This window comes from Semicossyphus pulcher, unplaced genomic scaffold, assembly GCF_022749685.1.
Source record: "Semicossyphus pulcher isolate SPU_LCO1_2020_fin unplaced genomic scaffold, fSemPul1.0.p SCAF_7, whole genome shotgun sequence".
NCBI lineage: Eukaryota > Metazoa > Chordata > Actinopteri > Labriformes > Labridae > Semicossyphus > Semicossyphus pulcher.
Genome location: NW_027211748.1, coordinates 18,568,323 through 18,593,267, shown reverse-complemented (window position 1 = coordinate 18,593,267; position 24,945 = coordinate 18,568,323). Strand labels below are relative to the sequence as shown.

The following is a 24,945-nucleotide window of genomic DNA, read 5'->3' as shown; positions in this document are numbered from 1 at the left end:
GCATAGAAAAAGGCCAAATTATCCCCCGAATATCTGCATAATGACTCATTTAAATACTTTGGAGTGCATTAAGCGTGTGCTTTGAGAATGAGGCGGAGTCTTATTGTGTCATTTGCACAGGTTTAGCGGGCGCAAAAGTCGCCCAATGCCTCTGTGAATTCCCCCCCTTAATCTTTAATGCTTAAACTTGGGACCTAGTTTGTGATGTTTTTCCTTAAATTTATATCTATTGGTACTAAAACACAAAACACATCACTGTTTCCTGTCTGTGTGCAGCTACCAGAGCCATTGATCCAGTATCGTTACTACAACGACTTCATCGGCTTGGCCAAAGAGTGCCAGAGAGTGATTGTGGAGGAGTCTGATAAAACTCAGAGCGTCCAGACGGGAGAGAAAAGGGGGCCGAGCGTTCAGCTCAACAGAGTCATTTTCAAGATCAGAGACCTTCTCCGCCAGCTGCCTACAACCAACTACAAGACTCTGCGCTTCCTGATTGCACATCTGAATAGGTAAGAGCTATAAACAAACACCAAGTGATCATTTATTTTAAAGCTCTGTTTGTTGCACTCTGCACAAAATAACTGGTGCACAAAATTCATCATAGGCACAAGGGGAAACCGAGACTTCCCTATAGTATAGAGGAAGTAGCACAACTTGCATAAAGCTCATTCCCTATTTATAGTCGAGCTGTTTTAAAAAAAATCTGAAACCAGATATTTTTAAATGGGATTTTCCTTTTATATTCAGTTGTATTTGCAGGAGTAGTTGCAGATATTTGTTGATCATCACATGACGGCTTCTTGAGACTGCTATTGCTACTGAAGCTAGTCCAGCAGAACCTTTATACATGCCATAGAAAATGTTGACTGGCCAGTTTTTATGTTATAAATGAGTTGATGTTGGTTTGGAGCCAGATAAAAGGCTTAAAGAAAACCTGAAATATGTCAAACACAACTGAATGAATCTTCCCCTGCACTTCCACAGAGTGTCTGAGCAGGCAGAAGAGAACAAGATGACCGCGAGTAACCTGGGCATCATCTTCGGCCCCACACTGGTGAAGCCTCGGCAGACAGACGCAGAGGTCTCCCTGTCTTCCCTGGTAGATTACCCCTACCAGGCCCTGATGGTGGAGCTGCTGGTGCGACACTTCCAAACAGTTTTTGACAGTTCACTTCTGCCTGGCTCCACCATCACCACCATCAACGCTGGCCAGGCGTCCCCCAGACTCACCCCCCAAGAGAAGCTGCAGCGGCTCAGCAGACACTCTGCCTCCCTGATGGACATCAAAGAGGTGAGGAGGGATCTGACTATGTGAATTTTTCAAGTTGTAATCAGGAGTGGGAGATATGGAGTATTTCTACACGCTACAATACACCAAACTTGGTGGAAAGAATGGCAGGAACTAGTGCTAAAAACTGGGCACTGGGCAGCAGGGCTTGGAGCAGCACTTGAAATAGTAGCAGCATGATGTTATCCCTTGATCACTGCCCTGGCCAGACCGTTTCTTAGGTTACTATTTAATTTAAAAGTCTGTTTATAGGTGTTTTAAAGGGCCTACTTCCCAAGTGAAAATAGTTGCATGAAGTCTGATAAATTGCCTCAAGTAATCACTTGAATCGTGTGTTGGATGAGGTTCCCCGACCATGGCAGCAAACATCTTATCACAGCTTGAGGCTAACAGCTCGAGGCTGCAATAGTTGCCAGTACAAAAACACACAAAACTCTACAACAGAACTGGAGATGGCCAAGAAACATTGCAGGTACTCCAATCACAAGGGTTAAACAAGGTAGAAGAATATGTGGAATCTCTCGTCCTGCGGCATCGGGTTTATCCTTTACTATTTAATCTGCCTGTTGTGAGTCCGACAATGTTCTAGGAGTCAACTGCTAAAAAGTTCTCTTTGAACAAATATGAAATAAGTCATGTTAAGTTATATTGGTATCATGTTATGTAATGATGTGCAATGATATCATTGACTACTACTTGATATGTGGTGACACATATGATGACTAATTGTTCATTATGTCCCTCCAGACTGCCAAAGTATACAAAAGGTTCTCATCAGTAATCCCATCATCACACATCCTGAATGAGGTTCAGGAGGTCCAGCCAGGAGCAGACGTCTCGGCTCTGGACAGGCTCAATGGCATCCAGACATCCTCTGCAGCAGAAGTCCAGAGGTCAACCTCAGTGTTTGGCCATCCCAGTACCACTGTCCCCTCCTCCACCACCACTACCACCACCACCACTATGGCACCAAAGGTCCAACTACGCACCCAGCGCTCCAGACATGTGTCCCGACCAATCAGCATGCCGCTGGAACGCCTGCCCACCCCGGCCCAGATCAGCGAGAGGAACAGCTGTAACACTGCTGCAAACGCTGATACAGGCTCTGCTGAGCAGAACCCCGTCTCTGAAACAATACCGGAGATACCAGAGCTAGAAAAGGCTCGCCAAAGTGGCTCATCAAGGGTGAGCACGTACTACATCACTCCTTTCATCGACACACAGACAATGCAGAGGAGAACGTGGGACAGGAAGTACAAGCACTATGATGTCACGCCAAGGACTGCTATGATGTTGGCCAACCTGCCTTCTGCCAGCACTGGAGTGCAACCTGTAAAGGCAACGATGCCTGTCACTGTTAGCCCAGCAGTAACCACTGCCTCTGTGGTCAGTACAACAAGCAGTGTGAACACCATATTCTCCAACAGCCCCTACACAGTGACAGTCAAGCCTGTCTGGACTTCTAAAAGGGAAAATGACACTGATAAATCAGTCAGTGAGTCCAGCAGCTCACCAAAGCTTCCTCTAACGCTCAGGGCACCGAGAACTCTGCAGCCTCCTCCTGGAACTTTCTACAAACCTCCTGTTAGCATTAACAGCAGAGCTAGGACGCTACCGAGCTGGACTACTACTGTTACCACCGTCACCACCACCACCACCACTGCCTCATCACTCACTCCCACCAACCCCACTGAGGTAGTCACAACACCCCCTACCGTTACAAGCCCCCCACAGACACGGCTCCAGACACAGAGCTCCACTGACAGCGCCTCTGACCCCGGGGTCTCGGCCTCCGCTACCCTTTCACCCCCTCAGTCCCCTCCCCCAAGCAGCCCCGACGACCTCAGCCCCAGCGAGACTAAACCCGTCTACCAAAGACGGCGACCTCGGCGGCTGCAGGAGCTTGAGCAAAGAGAAGCCCATTTTGTGTGACGCCAAAAAACCTACAAATATTTGTAAATATTCATGTTGATCTGTGCCATAGTGTAAACTGGGAAATACATTTTTTTATTGTACAAGCTAAGAGTTGGAGAAATATAGGCCTGTGAAAATAAACCATGAAAGTGTTATAAGTACTAATATATTGTATTTTACATGTTTAAGTCAAAATGTGGTGGTCTCCTACGCATTCAAAACAGATACCAAGAGTGGTGCCAACGTTGAATGTTGAGTGTTTTGAAATATAAAAATGCATTGTCTGATTTTATGTCACAAAAAATGCCAACCACAATTTGACATCTGTCTAATAAGAATATTAAGCCTATCGTCTTTCCTTGTCTGACTTGAACAGTTGTGTTCATGTACAATGTTTGATTTGTTACAAAATTATATTTTATTGTAATCACATAATGCACTTAATGCAGGTTCAAATTCCGTTTTTTGCTTTTATGTTTTATTTCTTGAATTTGTGTTTTATTCCAAAAGGAACAGAGAGAAGTATTTTAAAGCTCCTGTGAGGAACTTTCGGTTTCTGTTGATTTGCTATGAACTATTAGCTTGTCCTACCCGCTTTGAGGCACCTACCTGTCCAACAGAAAAAAGGCGAACTCTGCATCACTCTGTCGCCATGTTCGCCCGGTCTGAATGCGGCCGAGTTACTAATTTGAACCACTCCCACACTCGCCTATACGCTGTGATTGGCTCAGGGAACCAGCGCCCCTTCTGAAAACGTCCCGTGCGAAGCAAAACAACAGAATAGATCCAGAGGGAAGCGTCTGCACACACACTCACCAACACACATGTAGAGGCCCATAACTGATGATTTATACTATATTATATTTGTAAAAGTCTGTATTTTATTTTGTAGGGAAATCCTACTTCTTATACCTTTTTAAAGTGGTGGATTTGAACCACACATCTCTTCATGCTTTCTTTAACAGTCATATGTATCTCACTTTAAATTTTTGCCCTGGAAAATGTAAACAAAGGCAGCGTGCAGTTCATCTCTTCCTCTGACACCTACCCCCCCACCAGCGGTTTCAGGCATTAAAATTAACTATATAGAAATAATCAAACTTGTCGCTGATGGTCTGGTTTGCTTTTGTAGCTCATATAGAGTCATCAGAATTAACTTCAGCTTGTTTCATAACCAGATACAAACTCCTCACAGGAGCTTTAAACAAGAGCTTCTCCGTTTTCAAACATCTTTACCTTTCAAATTTGTCCATCGTAGCCTGTGATTGGTACATATTTTCCCAGTATGTAAACCTTATGTATCTGTTTACTTTTTTGTTTTATATCCATTCATACATACATACTGCATGTTTGTCTCATTGTGATTATTGTTGTGACTATACAGAAGACAAATGACATGCAACAGTTCTTGCTGCAAATTAAACATGTAGTTTAAACTGTTACTTCTGCTCCTATTTGACTTTATTTTTTTAGATCTCTGTTCCACAAGGGTTACATTTAAAACTTGTAAAATGTTTGTTTTTGAAGCCCCATAGATGCATGTTTTATTTATGCATAGTATTCAGTGAAATGGTATCAGATCCTGGGCTGCAATGCGGATTACTATCTATTAATTTCTCAAAGAGTAAGCTACTTGTTAAGCGTATGCAGTGACGTAAAATACTTCAAATCTATCATAATTTCCTCGAGACTTTTGTAAATGACTTGTTATGTCTGACCAACTTCCATAATTTCTATTATAACAAGTATGCGATATTTTAAAACAGAGAAGTGCAGAAAAAAGTCACATTTAAGAATATTTTAATTGCTCCAGGGGTTATATTTGAAACTGCTTTGTATTTGTTATTTTCCCCCTATAGCGCTGTAGACATGAGTTCACTTTATGTTAATGCATACTACCTGTGGCTTTATATTAGGGATGCACAGTATTGGATTTTTTTGCCTATGTGCCGATATTTTCCAACCCTTTTTGCTGATTGCCGATTTCGATACCAATACATAAGTTACATGTTTTTTTCCCACCTAATTGCAGAGAGCATCAAGTCTCCCCTGTAGTGGAATTGATATCTACCTACTCTTATTGTAGTGGCCCACTGGCACATTCTTGAGATGGGCGATTACATTTGTAGAGTTGAGTGAATAAGATTTGGCCCCTCCTCGCATGAGCGATGCCGAGCACAACCTTGCTGTCCCTTTCGGAAACTTTGAAAAACTGCCATCAAGCACACATCTCGCACCCTTCTTCACGCTTGACAGAAGAGGGGTGGTGCATGCAGTCGCCCAGAGTTAATGTCGTAGCATTACGTCGAGCTTTTTTAGGGAATCATCAAGCATTTAGGCAACATTAAAGCGTTTTATCCGAGGAAAATATCGGCAGAAAAATGACGATGCCGATATGTCGTTTTCAAGCCATTATCTGCTAACCTCTAATTTGCTGTCTTTGCTTTGACAAATCTAAGAGGGACGCATCGGGTGTTTTGAACCACCGGGATCCCCAGATTTGTTCAACATTAGGCTGTGAAGTTCGCTCACTTTTAGGGTAAGCTGTGTCACATACACACACACAGTTCACAGCAGGTTCAAATGGGTTTTAATGTGCGGCTGTCAGGGCGCCACATTCTGCTCACCTAATTACCCGTGTCACCTGCTCCACCTCGTCGAGCTGCTCGGAGAAGTGAGTCATTTCAGACGTGCGCGACACAAAAGCAGCAACTTATCTCTGCGTCTGTCATGCTCCGATGTATAAAAACTCTGATTTAATTTGTAGGTGTTCAGCTGGATGACTTTGTTGCAGGCTGACAGCAGGTAAGTGTTGCTCGCTGACACTTTGACAAACATTTAAGCGCCCACTGTGATCGAGCCTTTAACTCCCCCTTCTGCCACAGCACGGTCTTTCTCTCCACCTATGTCCCTCCTTTTCTTTCCAGCAGATATCCCCCTAATTCTGCCACAAAATGGATGACTGTTGTCTTTTTTCTGCCTGCCCATGTTGAGCTGGGAGATTAGAGCAATCAGATTAGGAGTGCTGCTGACCTGCAGGCAGAGGAGAGAGAGCGGGCAGCTCGGAGTCATACGGAGCTCCTCTACCTGGCTCGCTTAATGTTTGCCATTACTTCAGCCTGTTTGTGAACCTGTTTCTCTAGATGTCGTACGACTTTTATATCATTCCATAAGAGGTAAGAACAAACTGTCTTGTGCTTTAGTTGACAAAATAGGATGTGTTGCAAGATTACAGGTTTATGACTGCTAATTACTGAGTGTTTAAAATGCTTATAGTGTAGAGAGATATTTTTTATCTCTCTGCCGTCATGTCTTCTTTTATCAGTAACTTATAAATGCAGCAGTTTTTCTATCATGAAAAATGTTTGGCAAGAAATTTCTACATGTCAGTCTCGTGTGAGGAAATGCGTAATTTCAGTTTGAGAAAGAATGTGATTTCAGCACCGTCAGACACGACAATTGCCGTTTTAGTCCCACTGTGTTTGTCATCTTGTTTTCCTCGACAAGTGTTTGTGTCCCCGCATCCCCAGTCTGCCGGTGTGCGGTAATCTGTTGGACATGTCACTCTGAACAAATTACACTTCATGTCCGACATCTCCCAGGTCATCTGAACGTAACCTGTATTGTATTTGAGTTTATTTTTAATATCCAGTTCCAAAATGAATTTGTCGTTTTGGAATAAGTCTGTATGATAGAGAGGGGACAGAGATGTACTCTTTCATGCGCATGGACACCACACCTCATCCTTATATGTTAGTTCTAACGCTGTTGAACTACACAATTAAATAGTTTTTTTTTTATCCTTTAAATTCCCTCTTTTAGCCAACATGCCTACACATACATGTTGGAGCTGGTAGTGTTTAGCTTAAGAGCATATTTCGAAGGATGTTTGTCTTCCAAGAAGTAGTTTGAAGGATGGTCTGTCGAAGGTTTTAATCAAGACAAACCTATGTTAATGCTAATTCAAATTAAGGACCAGAAAAGTCAGTTAATTTCACTACTAATTATAAATCTCTTGTCTTATGGGGTAATAGCAGTTTTAAGATCTCCATAGATAAGCGCATTAATTAGTAGTCGTACCATCAAACTTCTGATCAAACTTTTTGGATGTAAGAAGAAGTTGTTTTTATTTCACGACTGTGAAAGTAGAAAAAAAAGACCCCAACAAAGAGAAAAAACAACAATGGTCGACCACTCGAAGTAAAATGAATCTTGAAAACACAATAATCTGAAGAAATCCAACACAAGACAATCGTTGTCACATCCAAGAACTGTAGATGTGGGTCCGTCTGACTGCAAGGTCCAATCATCTTGTATGGTTTGTCCTTTCTCTCTGAGAGCAGTAAACACCTGAGTGTCGTCACTGATGGAGTCGTGTGTCTGCAGGTTTGTCACAGTCTGATGACCCCTTCCAGGGGTGAAGCTGCGGAGCAATGAACACAGGCGCTCAAATCCGCCTGTTACTGTGGAAGAACTGGACCCTCCGCAAGAGACAGAAGGTATTAGCTCTAATAATGAGAATGTAATTAGACAAAACATTATTCTGCAATCTAATACAATATCACAAACTCTGTCTCTGTGTGTATCAACATACACTCAATATGATAAACTGCAGGCTCTTTTATTGGATTAGGTTGTTTTTTTGTGTGTGTTTAACTCCCACCTGTTTGTTTCCAGGTCCGCTTCCTGGTTGAGATCTTCTGGCCAGTGTTGTTGTTTATTGGTTTGGTGTGGCTGAGAAAGGCCAATCCGCTGTACAAACAACATGAATGTAAGAATAAGCTTTATCTATTCTCAAAAGGACATTGAGGTTTCCCTCATTCCCGATGCAGTTGAGATAACAGACACATTAAAAGAGCAAAATACATTAATTATTCAAAATTCCAACCCAACAAGTTTGTGATGTAAGGAGGTAGCTTATCAATAAGGGTCTTATAAATGTACAAATACCAGTGTTTATTGCACCATTAACAAGCTGTTCAAGAAATCTCTCTATTGACAACATCTAAAAATCGAGAGATAATGAGAAAGGGATTCTGAGAATCTGGAGTTTCTTTCTTGGAGAGAACACATGTTAAGCCTTTGGCTTGCTCCAGGAGTCCTCACACGCCCTCGAATGTGTGTTTCTTCAGGTCATTTTCCCAACAAGGCCATGCCTTCAGCAGGGATTCTCCCCTGGATACAGGGCATCTTCTGCAACGCCAACAACCCCTGCTTCAGATATCCAACCAGAGGAGAGTCTCCGGGCGTTGTCTCCAACTATAACAACTCAGTGTAAGAGAAATCCTGACACTCTCAAAGTGGATCTTTCTGAATCTTTCACCATCATTTAGATATCTATTTCTTTTTAATGTATTTAGATTTGTTTTTCTCTAAATGTAAGAAAACATTTAGTTTGGTTAAGACCCCAACTGATGACATATTCAGGGTTTTATTAGTGCTGTTTGTGAAAATACTAATTAATCATTTCCATTGTTCAAAATATCGTCATTCCCAATAATCGTTAATCCCGCAGTCCTAGCTCTGATTGCAGATGATATAATATGGTCATATAAAGTGGATCACACTGTGAAACATTCGATATAAGGCAGAATACTTATTAATTAGACTGATTTGTGTGTTTTTTTTGGCTCGTTCCAGATTGGCTCGGTTCTACGTTGATGCCCAGGAGCTTCTGCTCAACGAGACGGAGGTCCAGCAGCTCGGCCGTCTTTGGCACGAAATGTCATCCTTCTCAAACTTCATGGACATTTTGCGCAACACCCCATCTCTGCTGTCAGGTAAAGGGCAAACGTGGAGACATGATTGAGACAGTAGCACTTCCCTTATGCGTAAAATGGTTTGTAAAAGCCTTTTTTTTCTTCAAATCTATAATCAGAAGAGAGAAAGACTGTTAACATACGTGAGGTTTCTTTAGTTGTTTCTTTCTGACCCTAATCACCAAAAAATTCCAACCTGAATTTTCTTGTCGTCTGCACATCCTCTTTCTGTTGAGTTTTGTTTTGTGTGTCTGACAGAGCACTTCCTCACTTTCTCTTTTGTTTTAACTCTATCTTGCTAATTTCTCATTTTCCATGTACCCTTCTGCTAAATTAGTTTGTCAGAAGTTTTATTTCCATTTGGCGGAAATAAAACGACTTATCCAGAAAAGTGGTGTACACACTGCCTTTTCCCTTAGACGTCTTCCCTGGTAATATTCACATTATAACGGTATGCACAGTTTACTTATGAGGAAACACGTAAAAAGGTTACTCCGTATTACTTCAAAGAGATTACCTTGACCAGTTGGCAGGGATGTGCATCCTCTTGCTCACTGGACTTTCCTTCGATTTACCAAATCCCTGCCAATCAGCCTTGCCGTGAATAATTTCCTCTGTGCAGTGCGGTGCCAGTCGGGTCATAATTGTCTTTAGTGGTTCTAACCTTTCACTAACCTTTCACTATCTCTGCTCTTGATTATCTTTCTTCCAGGCCGCGGGCTGAAGATAGATGACATTCTGAAGGATGATGAGGTTTTCACAGCCTACCTTTTGCGAGACGTCCCCCTCTCGGAATCTATAGTCTACCAGCTGGTCAATGCAAGAATACGAGTAGAGCAGGTGCAGTGTGGTGGGATGAGTGGGAAAAGTTTCAGCATAGACTAATATAACTTTATCCAAGCTTAAAACACTATCAAAGAATACATATTTTTCTGTGGTTTAAAATAGATATCCATAATAGAGATAATAGAGTCAATTTAAATGATTTTCTGTTGATTTTTTGACACCTATCTCACAATAAACATTACACCTTGTTCGTTTCCATGTTCTCCAGTTTGCCTATGGTATCCCAGACCTGCAGCTGAAAGACATAGCCTGCAGCCAGGCCCTGCTGGAGCGCTTCATCATCTTTCCCAGTCGCATGGGGCTCCACAGTGTCCGCAACGCCATGTGTGCCCTCAGCCAGCAGAGCTTGCAGAAGATAGAGGACATCCTCTATGCTAATATAGACTTCTTTAAAATCTTCAAGCTGGTGAGTTGTTTCAAACTTTGAATGTCAGTATGCAAACTGATTAATAAATAGTGGAATAGGTTTATTTATATGAAAAGTATGTTTAAAAGTTTGTGTTTCTTAAACCTAACCGTTATTTCCGATGACCTTCATTTCTTCCTGTTGTAAAGTGGACGTTGTTCCCTACATCTTTCTCTCTTTTGCTTGGTTATTTTCACTGAAATTTATATTGGAATTTGTGTTGTCATGGTAGTCAGTTCCACTGAGATCATGTGAAGGCTGTTCGTGGAAGAAAAGTCTCTTTTCCTGGCACTGAAGGCCAAAGAGGCTGCCTTTCTTCCTGTCTCAATAGATTACATTAAATCCAGTAAATTATGTTACTGTTGTTCAAAGACTATTTAACTTAAGGTCAAGGTGGGTGTCAGGCAGTAGGGATGCATGTGAGTTCAGCCTAATTTTTTCATCACACTATTTTTTATGTATTTTATGTGTAATTTGTAGGAAGTAGTTAATATCAATGACTCTGCTGGGAGTTAAGTTAACTGCAGCATTGGACAAAACAGTGATGTTACGAAAGACTGACACGCATCACACTAGTTATGTTTGCTCTCTGCTGTTAGCTACTAGCTAATAATTGTTGGTGAAAAAATCAACGCTATTTGTTTGTACCATGTATCACGTTAGCTGGTGAAGTCATTTAGCAAGCTAGCCGCCTATAATATCCAGTGAGAATTGAGCTAGCAAAAACCTTGGCTTACTTTAGCTAGCTACCTGTAACTCTGCTTTGCTGTATGGATCAGTTGTTGGTTGCTTTGCCACGTTAGCTAATCAGCTACTTAGCAAATAGCAAACTAGCTAGTTTACTAGTCATATCAGCCCAAGTCTCTGGATACAATTGCTGTCGTTTTTTCTTTATGACAGTATTTTGCTGGGTTGGGTAGCTAATTTGTCCTTGTTAGCGGGCAAGCTAGCCAACAAAACCAAACAAGGCTTCCCCAGTAAAACAAATGTCCTTCTGATGTTGAGCCTAGTTCCCCCCTTATGTTGGTCACTTTCCTGTTTGGCCGGACTGGCTTTATTTTTGCTTTGTGTTGTGAGTTTTTTGGTCAAAGCCAGTTGTTTGCTGTAGTTAGCTAGTGTTGAGCAATGTTGGCTCGAGGGAAGACAGGCAAGGCTGAGGAACGTGCATATTACCTTTTAGAGAGGGTTATTCTTTTTTCTGACAATGATGTCAGTAAAAAATGATGTCACCCAACAAATATAGTTACATTTTTCTTGCTATGAGCAAATGTTACTTCAAGGACTAAATTTAATTTTTGGGGATTATTTCCGGGAAAATTAAAAGCACATTTGGAGCTCTCAAAAGGATTTCTGACACTTAGATGAAGTCTTTGGGATTGAGTTAAGCACAGTGCGCTTGTTCTAGGTTATCAACATGTGATCCAGTGCAACAGTGTGGCTTATTGATGTGTCTTGAATCAGTCTTGGTCAACAATGGAGCTCATTGGCGAGAGGATAAGGCTCTATCAGGTTTTGGTTACACTGAAAATTCTTGTTTGGGGTTCAATTCATTTGTGGTTTTGGCCTTTTAAGGGGATTTTTTGACATTAAGAAAAACATGAAATTATACCAGGTTTAAAATTAACCAGGTGTATTGTGAAACTGTTTCTGCAGGTTAACCAGAACAGCTCTGGCTGTCTGTATGGATGTTCTTCCTTGTGATGGCACATGTTTCTCTGTTGTTTGGTGTTTAGGGACTTTTTGTTTTGTGGCTTGATGTCAGGTGACTCATGGAGCTTGTGGTGCTGCCATGGCTGACCCATTGGCTGAATTTAGCTTGCAGGTGATTGTGCCACGGCTGTCACCTCATTCTCTGGCTTTATTCTGGGCATGGTACTTACCACTGGCTCTGATTTAAACATGGAATCATGGAGGAGGTAGAACAACACATCTTTTATTTTTAAAAGAAAAGTTACTGCTTAAAAGCTATAAAATGTTTATTTGAAAGCATGTGGGAAATATTTCCCGCTTTTAGATGTATCTAAGAACATAGCAAGATAAAGTAAGACAACCATTATAGGAAAGACATAAACAAACTGACCTATATTTAAACTTCTTCTCCCTCCTACTTCTTCTATATGTGTGTCCAGGTTCAGCTGGGTGACTGGCTCAGGGTGTTGTCATGGCATTATCCCTCTTGGCCTTCTTCTCTAATTGGCTTAGCAGGGCCACGCCCACAGTCTGTGAGGCATCCTCTAAGACGTGATGCTGCGTCTTGTGTAAATAAATTACCAGCATGTGCCAGCCTTAAAGGATAGGTGAACAACACAGCTGCCAGCACACCTGGTTGTATGAAAACCAGACTGTTTGACTGTAACAGTAAGAACATTAAAGTGTTGCAGTGACTTGCATAACCTTATTCCAAAGGACGTAACAAAGATTATGAATCTAAATATCTGAGAAGAAATAACCATATGTTAAATAGCAAGAATGCCTGTGCAGTATAAGCTGCTCCAGAAAAAATTGGCTTCAAGTATTTTTCTTCATCACAAGGACTGAATAAGCAACAGCAAAGTAAACATGAGTCATAAAGTATACGAACTCTGAAAACGTTCTTCTTATTCACATGCCTGGCAGCCTGCCAACTGACATGTGATTCTGCTTTGAACATAGTTCAAAGTTTTCATCAACAACATTGTCAATCTTCTTCAAGGTGTTCTACAGTTGGCAGAAAAGTGAGGCTAATGCAGTAGTGCCTTTAAATCTTCTTCATAACGGCCAACAAGCAGGGGCGCAACTACCTACTTTCTGAGGGGTATGCAGACACATTATAGGTGCCTGATTTTTTTCTTTTTTTTTAATGTTTACGTGTCTAAATCTTATTTATTCATGGTCTTATAAAATATAAGACTTTTATTACAGACTTGTACTTTAAGTTACATATTACAGCAGGTGATCAGTTACTGACTGGACGCTGCATCTGATCAGACTTATCAGATACATCACAACAGCACTGTAGTGTTATATCTGAGTGGTCTGAGTAAACTCAAGTGTATCACTCCCAAGTTCTATAATTTATCTGTTTTATGATTCACAATCTAGTTAAAAAAATTATAACTGACTGAACAACAAACGTTTTACTAGTAGTAGCTTTAGCTAACCTGAATATTTACAAGCCTCCTCTTGATACACTGACATTACTTACCTATTGTCTTTCAACCACTTTGAAAAGCTTTTTTTCATCCCTACAAAATCTTTCTCCTTCTCCCTCTTCCGTTTTCTGTTTTGTGCCCCCGAGAGCTTTCTTTTCATTGTCTCAATTGCTAGTTTAAAGTCTTCTCTAGTACAGCATCAGGTTCGTTTTCTTTTTGTTCTTTTTAAAACATTTTTTTTGTCCTTTTATACTTTTATTGAGAGGGAGAGAGAGGACAGTGGATAGGGTCGGAAACAGGGGAAGAGAGAGTGTGGATGAAACACGGCAAAGGGCCAAGGGCAGGAGTCGGACCCGGGAGCCACCGCGTCGAGGACTGTAGCCTCTGTGTATGCGACATGCGATTTAACCACTGAGCTAAGCCGGCACCCATGATGAGGTTCATTTTCTACGTTATGGTTCCATTTAGGATTAAATAGAAGAAGCAGGGTATGTTTCAGGGCGTACCAAAAGTGGTTTGCGAAGCTGTTTTCGGTGGGTCGCGGATGTGCGCTTGAATAAAAAAGATTTGCCGCGCTTTTATTTTGAAGGACATGGGTTTCGTGCGCGCAGTACTAGTGTTGTTTAATCACAATTCATGTATCCACTGATTGAGTAATCCCAGCTACATTTACATTCTTGAAACTTGATGAGCCTTAATGTAGTTGCATGAATGTGCTTTGTGATGTTGACATACTGTGTGTAATGTTTCGTAACGTCTCAGCTCCAAACTGCACCATTTTTCATTAAAGAAATTTGAGCGGTTGAAAAAATGTTTGAATTTTGGGTCGTGATTTGTCATTAAGGAGGTGGTGGTGGGTCCTGAGGCTAGACCAATTGAGAAGCACTGCTTTAAGGGGCGTGGCTACCTTGTAATTGACGTGCTGTACGACGGCGACTCTCCAATCAGGATAGAAGCGTAGCGATGGATCCACCTTTTTGTCCTAATGTGTTTTTTGTCCATTATTTTATGTACATATTGGCAACATCTTGAGTGAATATCAGAGACGGACAGTCAGTGTCTAGTGTCATATATAAGCATGAATATAGTGCTCCGTAATTAGCATCAGTGTGTAGTACAGCAGCATCTTAGCGCCGATCAGTGCATTTAACCCATTAGCACTGTTAAGTTTAAAGCCCATTACTACGCTGACCTCTCGCTCTGCAACAACTTTCCTCCCCTCGTTACGCTCCACACTCCCTTCTCCCATCCACCTCTCAACACCCTCCCTTCCCATTCACTCGCTTTCTCTCCTCCACCCCCCCCTTCACCGCCTCCCTCCTTCCTTCGTTCATTGAAATGCAAGCGTGAGGAATGTGAGAGGAAGGATATCACATGTGCGTGTTTGTCTTTTTGCATTCGGGGTTTCCGTAGAGCACTCGACCCTCTGCCCTGACCAGGCGCTTTTCCAACACCTACTGCTAATGGTTTCTCAAGAAGATGAAGTCATTTAGGGAGGATGAGTGGAATAATGGAACATTTATGGATTTAAAATTAGACACAGGCCCAGTTCAGCCATGAATAAAGATGAAACTCAAATTGCAGGTTGCTTCATGTGTTTCCTGGGAAGTCTGGGTAAAGAAAGTCTGGGAAGAACTTTTCAATGTTTTCTTGTTAGATCTGAATGTGTTTATCTGTCTAAGGTTATCACAAGACAGGACTTAAACGGAGCAGTGATAGTCTTGATACAAAGACCAAATTGTGTTTAATCTCTCCTTGTATCTGTGTTTATCTCACTTTAAAAACACTGCGTGAATATTGCTCACTTGACTGATGCATCTTGTGACTTTATCTCCCCAGATGCCTCAGGTTGTGAACAGCAGATCGCAGGGGATCGACCTGCACTTCTGGGGTCGGGTTCTTAAGGCGGTGTCGGAAAAGATCCAACTTGTAAGTGCTCCAGAGTCGGCGTATCCCTTCCACTCCTCCTCGGTCCTGCAGGATCAGAGGCGACGGTATTTTTAGCCCTGCAGGAAACTCGCCTCTTCCTCTGCTCCCTGTTCGAGACTCGCTCACAGAGGAGGCCGAGTGATGGGCTCAACAATGTGGGGTGTACATGAGTTTGTTAACAACCTGCACGTGTGCTGTACATGCACTGATATGTCTCTGTGGGCTCGCATGATATGTGCGTCAGGGTGTGTGCGTGCACGTTCATGTATACGGCTGCATTATTCTGCCTGTATGTGTGCATGCACATACAGACTGAGTCTCACGTATGTATAGCTGTGCTCATTTGGAACCAATAAAAATGGAAATTCAATAAAACCGTAGAGAATACAGAAGATAAAGTAAAGGAATTTAATAAAAAAATAGAAAAGAAAAGAACTTAACATGATGTAATAAAAAGCAATACAATAGAACAGTTGACAATTGTTCTTAGCTCATGGTCAGCGTTGTCGCTTTGCTGTAGTTTCATTGTAAACCTGCTGATGGATTTGGCCAATGATGAAGGCTGAACGTAATTTAATTTAGTAGCTTTTCTGAAGCTGCTAGCAATCTAGAGTTGCAACTATGGATTTGTTGTGCAACAGGAAAAACAATCATCAACTGTGGTTACCTATGAACCCTTTTTCAAGCAAATATTTCCATTATTGTGCGAATCGGCTGCATTTTTTAGCTGTGTATGACAGTAAAATGTACTGGAGCTTGGTGGTTGAACAAACAAGCTATTTAAAAATATCACCTCTAGTTTGGCATCTTAAACTTTATTTGACTTTATTTATAGAACAATGACTGTATATAAAGATGGACGACGCGTCTCCATCTACAAAATTGAAGCCCAGATGTACGTCGCTTTAAATAAAAGTGTCTGCTAAATGAAATTGTCACATTGTAACATTGAAGCCAAAATAGCCCCAAAGACGGGCGCTGCCATCTTGCGCTGGTGATGTCATCTGGAGCCAGAGCTGCGCAGTAGAGATCGGCAGGTGGAGCGGGCCGTAGCCACCTCCACTAATCAAAACACACACAATTACTAAAAAACAGCACAACTTTTTTACATGTTTACATGTTTAACAGCAGAACAGCTTCTTGTGTTGGTCTGAGGTTAATGTTCACATGTATGTTAACTTCAATGACTGTAGTGATTGTTTTAGAAAGGACTCCTCACACCGTTCCTCCTCTACTCTGCTAATCTGGAACAGATCATCTGCAGGAGCCGTATTTGTCAACAGAGCTGTCAATCATCCTTTTTACAGCATCAAATAACTAATTTAAACTAAACTTGTCAGAAAAATGAACACTTGGACGTAAATCAGCATGATAAGAACTAACTATAATGACAGAAACCATGTTTGAGAAACATTTATTTGGCGTGTATTTAGATTTTATAGTTTGACTCATGTCCCATCTGTTAACGTGGAGGAGGCGGGCTTTATGACCTATACTGCAGCCAGTCAGCAGGGGGCGATACAGAGGTTATGGCGTCACTTTTAGAGAGCTGTCATGTCGTCATTCTTTTTATACAGTCTATGTTTGAGAAAACAATGAGTGCATTAATTGATAATGGAAACCATGATTGTAGCCCTGTCTCAGTGACCTTCATCAGTGGCTTCCATCCAGTTGAAGATTAAATTAACTATAATTAATGTACATATCCATTATTTTTCTACATCATAACAACAAACAATAATAAATAAATAAAACCAACAAACAAACATTAAATTAGTAGAGAAAGAGAGAAAAGAATAGAAAGAATAGACATTGAAAAGCAATAAAACATTACATAACATAATACTTCAGTATAATAACATTGTTAGAAATAGTCTGCTTGTTATGTGCATTAATGACACAACTGGAATAGTTACATATGTATTAAATGTACACACAGAGACAAGCTAGAACAGAAAGACAGACGGGGATTGGGTTGTGTGTTTCAGCACGTTCACCGTGAGTCCCAGGGGGCAGCGTGCATCCCATCATCACCTTAACCAGGGTGTGGGTGAGAGAGAGCGGGGGGTGGGCGGCCGAGGGAGACATTCCTTAGAGGTGACACATCCTGTAGGTGGGACCTCCGTATCACTGTGGTGACAGAGAGGCGAGCCAAATGCTCTCATAGCCCACATCTCCTTCCTTCATATTCAGTCAGTGTGTGTTTGTGTGAAACGCTAAATAAGAAGAGGGAGGAAAAGGATGTGAGAGTGAAATGAATTAGGAATATGTTTAGGCGTGTGTGTGTGAGTGCTTAAAGTGGGGGGCATAGAGAAGGAATGAGTCACTTTAATCAGTGACCTTTGAAACCACATTGATCACCAGTGAAATAACAGTGATTTCTAGGCTGTGACGATGAAGTCATCTGCAGCCTCCTCTGTATTTCTTTAGAAAGGAAATTATACAAACCAGAGAGAAATGCACTTGGATGAAGCTATTTCTGTTCTCTCAATAGGAGGATATTTAGTCCGGCTGTCCTCGTAACGTGAGGCGTCCGTCCGACATGTTTGCTTATAATTCAAACTATTGTTTTCTGCTGGTCGTTAATGTCAGGAGGTCACGCAGAATGAATGAAAATGAAGAATATAAATATCCCTGTCTTCGGACAAAAAGCTCAAAGCTAATTATTTATGCTGTACAGTAAAACTCAACATTCATTCGTCCTGTTCGGATGGTGATTTGCTGTGGTTGGCAGCCTTGATGAAGTTATGGTGACAACTAGTCTGGGTACATCTGAAGGGGGGCGTGTAACCTAACAAGTGTAGGAGAAAAACTTAACTTTAGTGTGAATTTAACTTAAATGTGAGTATATTATATTTCATTATTTTTATAAATGGTATCACAATCCTTATACTCTTAAAGCCATGCAATGGGCATGGCTCAGGGGATGGCATTGTTGGCCTTGTGTGGTTCTCGTGCTTTGCGCAGAGTTAGGCTGAAATATCTCAAGTAACTTTTTATTGACTGCCATGAAATTTAGACATTCATCGTCCTCAGAGGATAAATCTTAATGACTTAGATCTTAAGCTTAAGCAGTTGAATCTCATGAATATCATCCAAATCCTATTAGCCCCAATTGGCAGGGCTAAAGGACACTTTGACATAGGCTACGTTCACACTGCTCAAGCCTGATTTATTGCTTACTTTCACATTATTTTTTAAAATGTGGGCAATATCAGACTGCTGTGTAAACTGGTCACGCTCCTGAGCTGACCTGCATGCGCAAAAGAACAATAACAAACATGGGTGCCATGGAAGTCAGCTATCACGGTTTCATGTATAAATTGATGTGCCGTCCGTGGAAGCCAGCGAATTCAACATGATAAAGACAACGAGGATGAGGGGAAAGAGAGCCTACCCCCACACACTTACGAGTGACGTAAAAGTCGCATTAAGACTCAGGTCGCATTGCTAAAAATCAGACCTGTATCTGATTTAGGAGCACATATGAAAGTGGCCCTAATCAGATTTGAAAAGATCAGATTGCATGTGATTTGTGCGGTTCACACTGTCATGACAAAAAACAGACCTGAGTCACAAGTGAGGATTTAGGCCACATTTGCCTGCAGTGTGAACGTAGCCATAGTGGCCACGTTAGCACGCTGTCATGGGCATTTAGCTCAAAGCAACATTGTGCATGAGAAGCCTCCCAGAGCTAAAAAGTTAGCAGGCTAGCGGTCCTACACTTTCTGTCATCGATCTGTAATTCCCATGTTCTTGAAGGGAACCTGATGAGAAACGATACAGTGTGAACTCACATGAACATGTACACTAACCTCTATGAGAATCTCTTTCAACTGGCCCCTCTGTGTGACTTTTAACAGCTGATGGAGCGGGAGAGCTCTCAGGAGCTCCTGAAGGCGGTTTACGCTCTGTTTCAATCGGGGGGTCCCTCCACGTTCACCCAGCTGATGTCCAGCGTGTCGAACCTCTTCTGTGGATACCCAGAGGGAGGCGGCTCCAGGGTCCTCTCCTTCAACTGGTACGAGGACAACAACTACAAGGTGTTTCTGGGGGTCAATGGAACCAAGAGCCAGAGCTACGTCTACGACGACTCTGCCAGTAAGTGAATATATGGCCTGTAAAAGTTTTAGAGTATGTACAGTAAGTCTTTGTCTGAGTCAGTCAGTATGGTGCTTTATCTGGCTTACTCTGTTGTTTCTTTTCAATCTCTATTTTCTTTCTCTAACCTCTCTGTTGTTGCAATATCTCCACCCGCAGCTCCCTTCTGCAACGCCCTGATGCAGACCCTTGAGGCGAACCCCGTCACAAAAATCGTGTGGAATTCAGTCAAGCCCCTGCTGATGGGAAAGATCCTGTACACCCCCGACTCCCCTGCCGTCCACAAGATATTAAAGAGTGTAAGAGAGACCACCTCTAGCCCGACCCCTCACCTCTTTCTCTCGCTCTATCTCTCTCTCTCTTTTAACTTTTACTCTCCTTCTGTATTTCTTTCACCGGCCTTAGTATCTGTGTCTGAACCCCCCACCCGTCTTAGGAATGAGCTGACTACTGAAGCAGGGCGGAGGGAGAGGAAAGGGGAGAATCAAATAATACATTGAATGAGAGGGTGAAGCAGTGAAAGGAAAACTTTCAGTCAGTCACCTCTTATTCAGTGCTGCTGACACACAGCACGAGAACTTAGCAACCTGCTCCGGACAAGAAAATGACTTAATATGACTGTCCACTGGTTCATTACCTATCTTGAACTTAGCGTAGTATGTTATACTTTTGCCACCGTTTTATGCATTGTAACTTGTATTTGTGTGTGTGTGTGTGTGTGTGTGTGTGTGTGTGTGTGTGTGTGTGTGTTTGTGTTTCAGGCCAACACAACGTTCGAAGAGCTCGAGAGGTTGCAGAACATGGCCAAAGCCTGGGAGGAGTTGGGGCCTCAGCTCTGGGCTTTCTTCCAGAACAGCGTCCAGATGAACATGATCAGGGTGAAATTGCTGCACACACACACACACACACACACACACACACACACACACACACACACACACACACACAGATACTTTCGTATCTGTTCACTATTTTGTGCAAACCTGCAAATGCAATTTTGTACTTAATTCTGATTTATTATACTGTACATATTTTCAATAGAGCTGCCACCATCAGTACATTAAAAAGCATCTGACAGATGGTATCATGTTCAAATTCAAATAAAGTATGAGCACCATACTAGAGTTTTACCTAAATATACCATAACTAATGTAAGAAGCAATCAACAGGAAGTAGAGTTATGGACATCAATCTGTGTAAAGATTTCAGCCACATTTTATGATTCAATTTTGATACTCGTGCATTGTATTTAAAGTGTGCTGACAAATACCTAGCAAGCAGGTTTTCACTAACCATATCCAGTTATGTGTCCAGTCAGGATGGCAAGTTGCAAACAGACAGTATGCATTCAGTTTGTTTGTTTTTATAAAATTGCATTTAAGTAATAATCTCAAAGATTTTCATTTAAATAAATGTCTGCTAGTCACTATCTATCACCATATGAGGTAACACAATGCTGATTGAGCCTATGGCCCACTGATGAAAGCCTTTGCATTTGCAGTATTACAGACTGGGTGTCTGTGACGACTTTCATGGAAAGAATCACAAGCGGCGCCCAGTTAGTGACGCGTTTTCCATCAGCCAGCAGTGGTTGGTCTGTCAGAGAGGGTAGGCGGAGCTAAGCGTCTGCTTTTCCGGTGTTGCGAGTAAACAGTAATCTACTATGGCTGAACAAACAAAGAAAAGATGGATGACTACAGATACAACTTCAAAAATAAGTGAAAATCCAAAGAAAAAAAACCAAATTCGACGCTCAGATGAAGGCAAACAGTCTAAAAAGGAAAGCGACCGTCAGCGAGGAAAATCAAGAGTTATAACTGGAGCCAACGATCTGGTTAAATTGGAAAGTGTCCTCCCGCAATTACTAATATCGCCATTAGGGGTGCCCAAGAGAACGAAATTGAAATCGTCGAGACCATTAGCGTGGAAAATGGCACCGTCTGGATATCTGATAAGTGTGCTCCTGCAATTACCGCCATAGGTGTCGCCGAAGAGAATGAAACTGAGATGTTTGAGATTTCAATTAAATATTTGGTGATAATATATACAATATATCTTATGACTTGAAACCCAAAGTTGGTAGGCATTCTTCAATAAACTACACAGCCAAATAAACAATAAACACTTCCTCCTCAGTTTAAGGATCAGGCTGTGAACAAACAGAGAAAGCCTTGGCAGATTTAGTCGTAACACGTCTGTCTCTGCAGGACACCCTGAGAAACCCAACAGTGATGAACTTCATAGACAACAGTCTGGGGGACACTGACTACACCACCAAAGACATTCTGAACTTCCTGTACAACGGTCCAGAGGACTGGAGGGAGCCGGGGATGTCCAACTTTGACTGGAGAACCATTTTCAACACCACAGACCAGATCATACGCATGTTCAACAAGTATGGAGAGGTGAGAAACAAATGAGTCCGTCTGTTGGCTGTTTATGCAGGCCGGCTTTCCCCTTTAGCTGAAAAATAGGTTTCATCTCTCTGTTTTTCCTTTTGCCGCTGTCACTTTTTTGCCAAATGTTGCACATTCCCAGGGCTAGGTGTTAAGACAGACTCTCAGCTCTGCAGACAGGTGCATCAGTCTTCCCACTCTGCTCCCAGGAGATTGCAGCCAGGCCCCTTTGAAACAGATCAGACCACTTAGCAGGGCTATAGAGCCGCTCTCCCGTCCAGCAGGCTGAAAGGTGGGGAGAACAAGCCTCCTGTCACCCCCCTCCTTTGCCTCCTTTGTGGAGCCGGTGATAAAGTGGAGAGTAGGTGGGAGTGAGTCACCCCCCGTATGAGCTCAATGCTGTTTTAGTGCATGGCCCTGCATTGAAACAGACCCTTGCGCCTGCAAAATAAAAGAGGAGCAAATCGCTCGATCCATCCTTCACGCCTTCCCTCTCTTCACTCGTCTGATTTAAAGGGGGCAGGGGTGGCGGTCCTGCAGAGAGCCCTATCAGTGCAGGCGTCTCAATCTCTCCTTTGTGTCCAAGTTCAGCATCGAGACCCTCAAGAGCCCCACAAACAAACCCCGGCAGTTTAGCCAATTAGATATAGCTGTCAGCTAGCATTGGGCCATAGGATAACTGCTGCAGTTAGCATTAGGTCCTCTCACTCTGTCAGGGGGGATGTTTCTCACACTGATATCCCTTTGGAACATGTGTATCAGAGAGGGTCTTTCTTCTCAGCCCATCTCAGAGTGAACATTATTGTGCTGTGGATGTATGGCTCCGTAAAGATGAATGGGAAGTGCTCTCTCGTCTGTCTTTGAGCCCTCTCAGGGTATTGTACAGTAATGTGAATGGAGACATTAGACACGGTGTGCAGAGGGGTGTGTGAGGGGGGTGAAGAGCATCGTGTTTGTGTGTGTGTGTAGGATGGGAGTTTCACATGGCAATTACATGTGTTTCCTAAACAGGGATAGAGTGTGTGTGTGTGTGTGTACATGTGATAATGTGAGTGTGGAGGTGTCTGTTCAGAGTCTTGTGTTTATGTTTCTGCACTTATGAGGGCATGCAGTTGCTTTTTGCATGCATGCATGTGTGTGTGTATGTGAGTGTGTGTGTGTTCAGTGTGTGTTTGTGTCTTCAAAGTGAATGTTGTCTCTTAGAGTTTCCCATGTCATCAAAGCACCTCAAGTGAAAGATGTTTCTGTTGCAAATGGAAACAACAATACTCCACACAGTCTGCTTGGGAAGGGTAGCATTTTAAAATTCTGGTGCCAATACACCAAGGGTGTAAAATTAGGTAGGGATGTTAGGGACACGTCCATACCAATATACAGAAGTTACTGAATTGTCCCAACCAGTAATTTTGTCCAAAAATGTATGTATGATCAGAACCTGAATCAGAAATACTTTATTAATCCCCGGGGCAAATTCAGGCATTACAGTTGCTCTGACACGGAGAAGCATAAAGTAATATATGGCATCATAGAAGTTAGAAAAAATGTCAAATATGTGCATATGTAAACAATAAAATAAGATATATATGCAAAAAGTTATATACATAAGAGTTATTTACAAATGAACAGAGTATGCAGTATTATGTCAACGTATATAGTCGATAACTGTTGCACTTTCAACCTGCGGAGGAGTCGGTCATATAAGACTGCCATCACTCTGTGTGTCACTGTAAACAAGGACTCAAGTCTGCAGGTCAGTTCATACACTGCGCTAAACTGAAACTTATAAAGCATAACAACGTGACTCATGCTAAAATGACTTTTTGTGCAGCATCTGCGCTGTCCGTATGCATGCTCTCTCTCTATTGCTGCCCGAAAGTCTGTGTTCACAGTGGGACATTTGAAATGAAGACACCTCATCATAAAAGCGTGTGGTATCAAAAGTTGCGTTCATCCATTATAATTAATTGCTAAAATGAAGGATCAAACCTATTTACTGCTACAAACACCGGCTGCTGAGGTGGAGATAAAGACAGAGAGACTGGAGGTCATATAATAAAGAAATCTCTTCTTTTCAGTTTCAGCAATGATGAAATAATAATTTGTTTGTGAATTCATTATTCCTTCATGAGTGCAGATGGAGCAGAAAAATCATTCTGTCCTTCATCGCTGTCAATTAAACTACTCTGAGATACCAGGAGTTAGAATGACAGGAATACTCATGCTGTCTAACACAATGAAAACTACGCCCCTGCCTAGATTCATTTAGGTACAGACCCCAAATATCCAACTTTGATAGTCATACATTTCTAAAGGATCTTTATTTATCTAAATGTGTCACTTATAAACATTATATACAGCACATTAAAATAGTGTGTAAAAATGGGAAGATGGATATAATGTGAGCTTTTATTCCTAAGCATGTTTAATTGTAGGCCACAGAAAGACAACCTGCCATATTTAACTTTGGTTAAATAAAAAAAAGTCTGAATTTTGTTTCAAATGTGTGATTTAGTTCAGGAAATATCTAAACAATAAATATGTCATGGCTCCAAATTCATATCGACAATGTCACTAACTTGAGGTTGATGGTTGATTGAAGGTCTATGGCTTAGGTTGCAGCAAGCCAAATGAACGGAAGAAGGAATGTGGTGCGAGTGTATGTGAGTGGGCAGTGCGTTTGCATGTAACAAAAAGCGAAGACATTTGAAACACGCATCAAACCCGCAGCATAAAGTATTCAAATCAAACTTAAATATTCAAACTCAAAATCAAAACTTATTTGCGCATATCTTGGCGATGTGGTTGAAAAACAATTTTTTCTCGGCTTCCTCCTGTCACACACCTGTGTCTCATTCTAATATTGAGTCATCTTAGCTTGACATTTGTAGATCTTTAACAAAACAAAAACAACAAAAATGGCTCCTACAAAATAAATAAACAATATGTAAAATCTAGCCAAGCATTTATACGGCTATAAATGTAACTACGGGTACATTTTGGTCCGGATAGTATTGAGGGTTAATTCCCAGCTCTATATATAGTAAATGTCACTTACTTCTAATCCAATCCATGATCAAACAACACCTGGAAATGCTCTTACACACTTAATTCATCCAGCTGCTGTTTTTAAAATGCTATCTAACTGCTGTAATATCTTCCCAACATCCACCCTCCG

General features: G+C 41.7%; 2 protein-coding genes across 3 annotated transcripts in view; both read left to right on the top strand.

The window, feature by feature from the left end:
- Positions 1 to 4,611, top strand: part of LOC138611733 (rho GTPase-activating protein 29-like) — a 37,282-nt gene extending 32,671 nt beyond the window's left edge. For both annotated transcript variants that reach the window (XM_069684951.1, XM_069684952.1), the window contains 3 exons: positions 277 to 509; positions 985 to 1,291; positions 2,036 to 4,611. In XM_069684951.1, coding sequence (XP_069541052.1) covers positions 277 to 509; positions 985 to 1,291; positions 2,036 to 3,220 — 1,725 coding nt within the window. In that variant the 3' untranslated portion in view covers positions 3,221 to 4,611. The remainder of the gene's footprint in view (positions 1 to 276; positions 510 to 984; positions 1,292 to 2,035) is intronic.
- A 3,024-nt stretch (positions 4,612 to 7,635) lies between these two features.
- LOC138611572 (retinal-specific phospholipid-transporting ATPase ABCA4-like) overlaps positions 7,636 to 24,945 on the top strand; it is a 44,556-nt gene continuing 27,246 nt past the window's right edge. The window contains exons 1-11 of the mRNA XM_069684751.1: positions 7,636 to 7,701; positions 7,880 to 7,973; positions 8,335 to 8,476; positions 8,843 to 8,982; positions 9,674 to 9,801; positions 10,016 to 10,213; positions 15,184 to 15,273; positions 19,137 to 19,374; positions 19,534 to 19,673; positions 20,136 to 20,252; positions 21,582 to 21,779. Coding sequence (XP_069540852.1) covers positions 7,636 to 7,701; positions 7,880 to 7,973; positions 8,335 to 8,476; positions 8,843 to 8,982; positions 9,674 to 9,801; positions 10,016 to 10,213; positions 15,184 to 15,273; positions 19,137 to 19,374; positions 19,534 to 19,673; positions 20,136 to 20,252; positions 21,582 to 21,779 — 1,551 coding nt within the window. The remainder of the gene's footprint in view (positions 7,702 to 7,879; positions 7,974 to 8,334; positions 8,477 to 8,842; positions 8,983 to 9,673; positions 9,802 to 10,015; positions 10,214 to 15,183; positions 15,274 to 19,136; positions 19,375 to 19,533; positions 19,674 to 20,135; positions 20,253 to 21,581; positions 21,780 to 24,945) is intronic.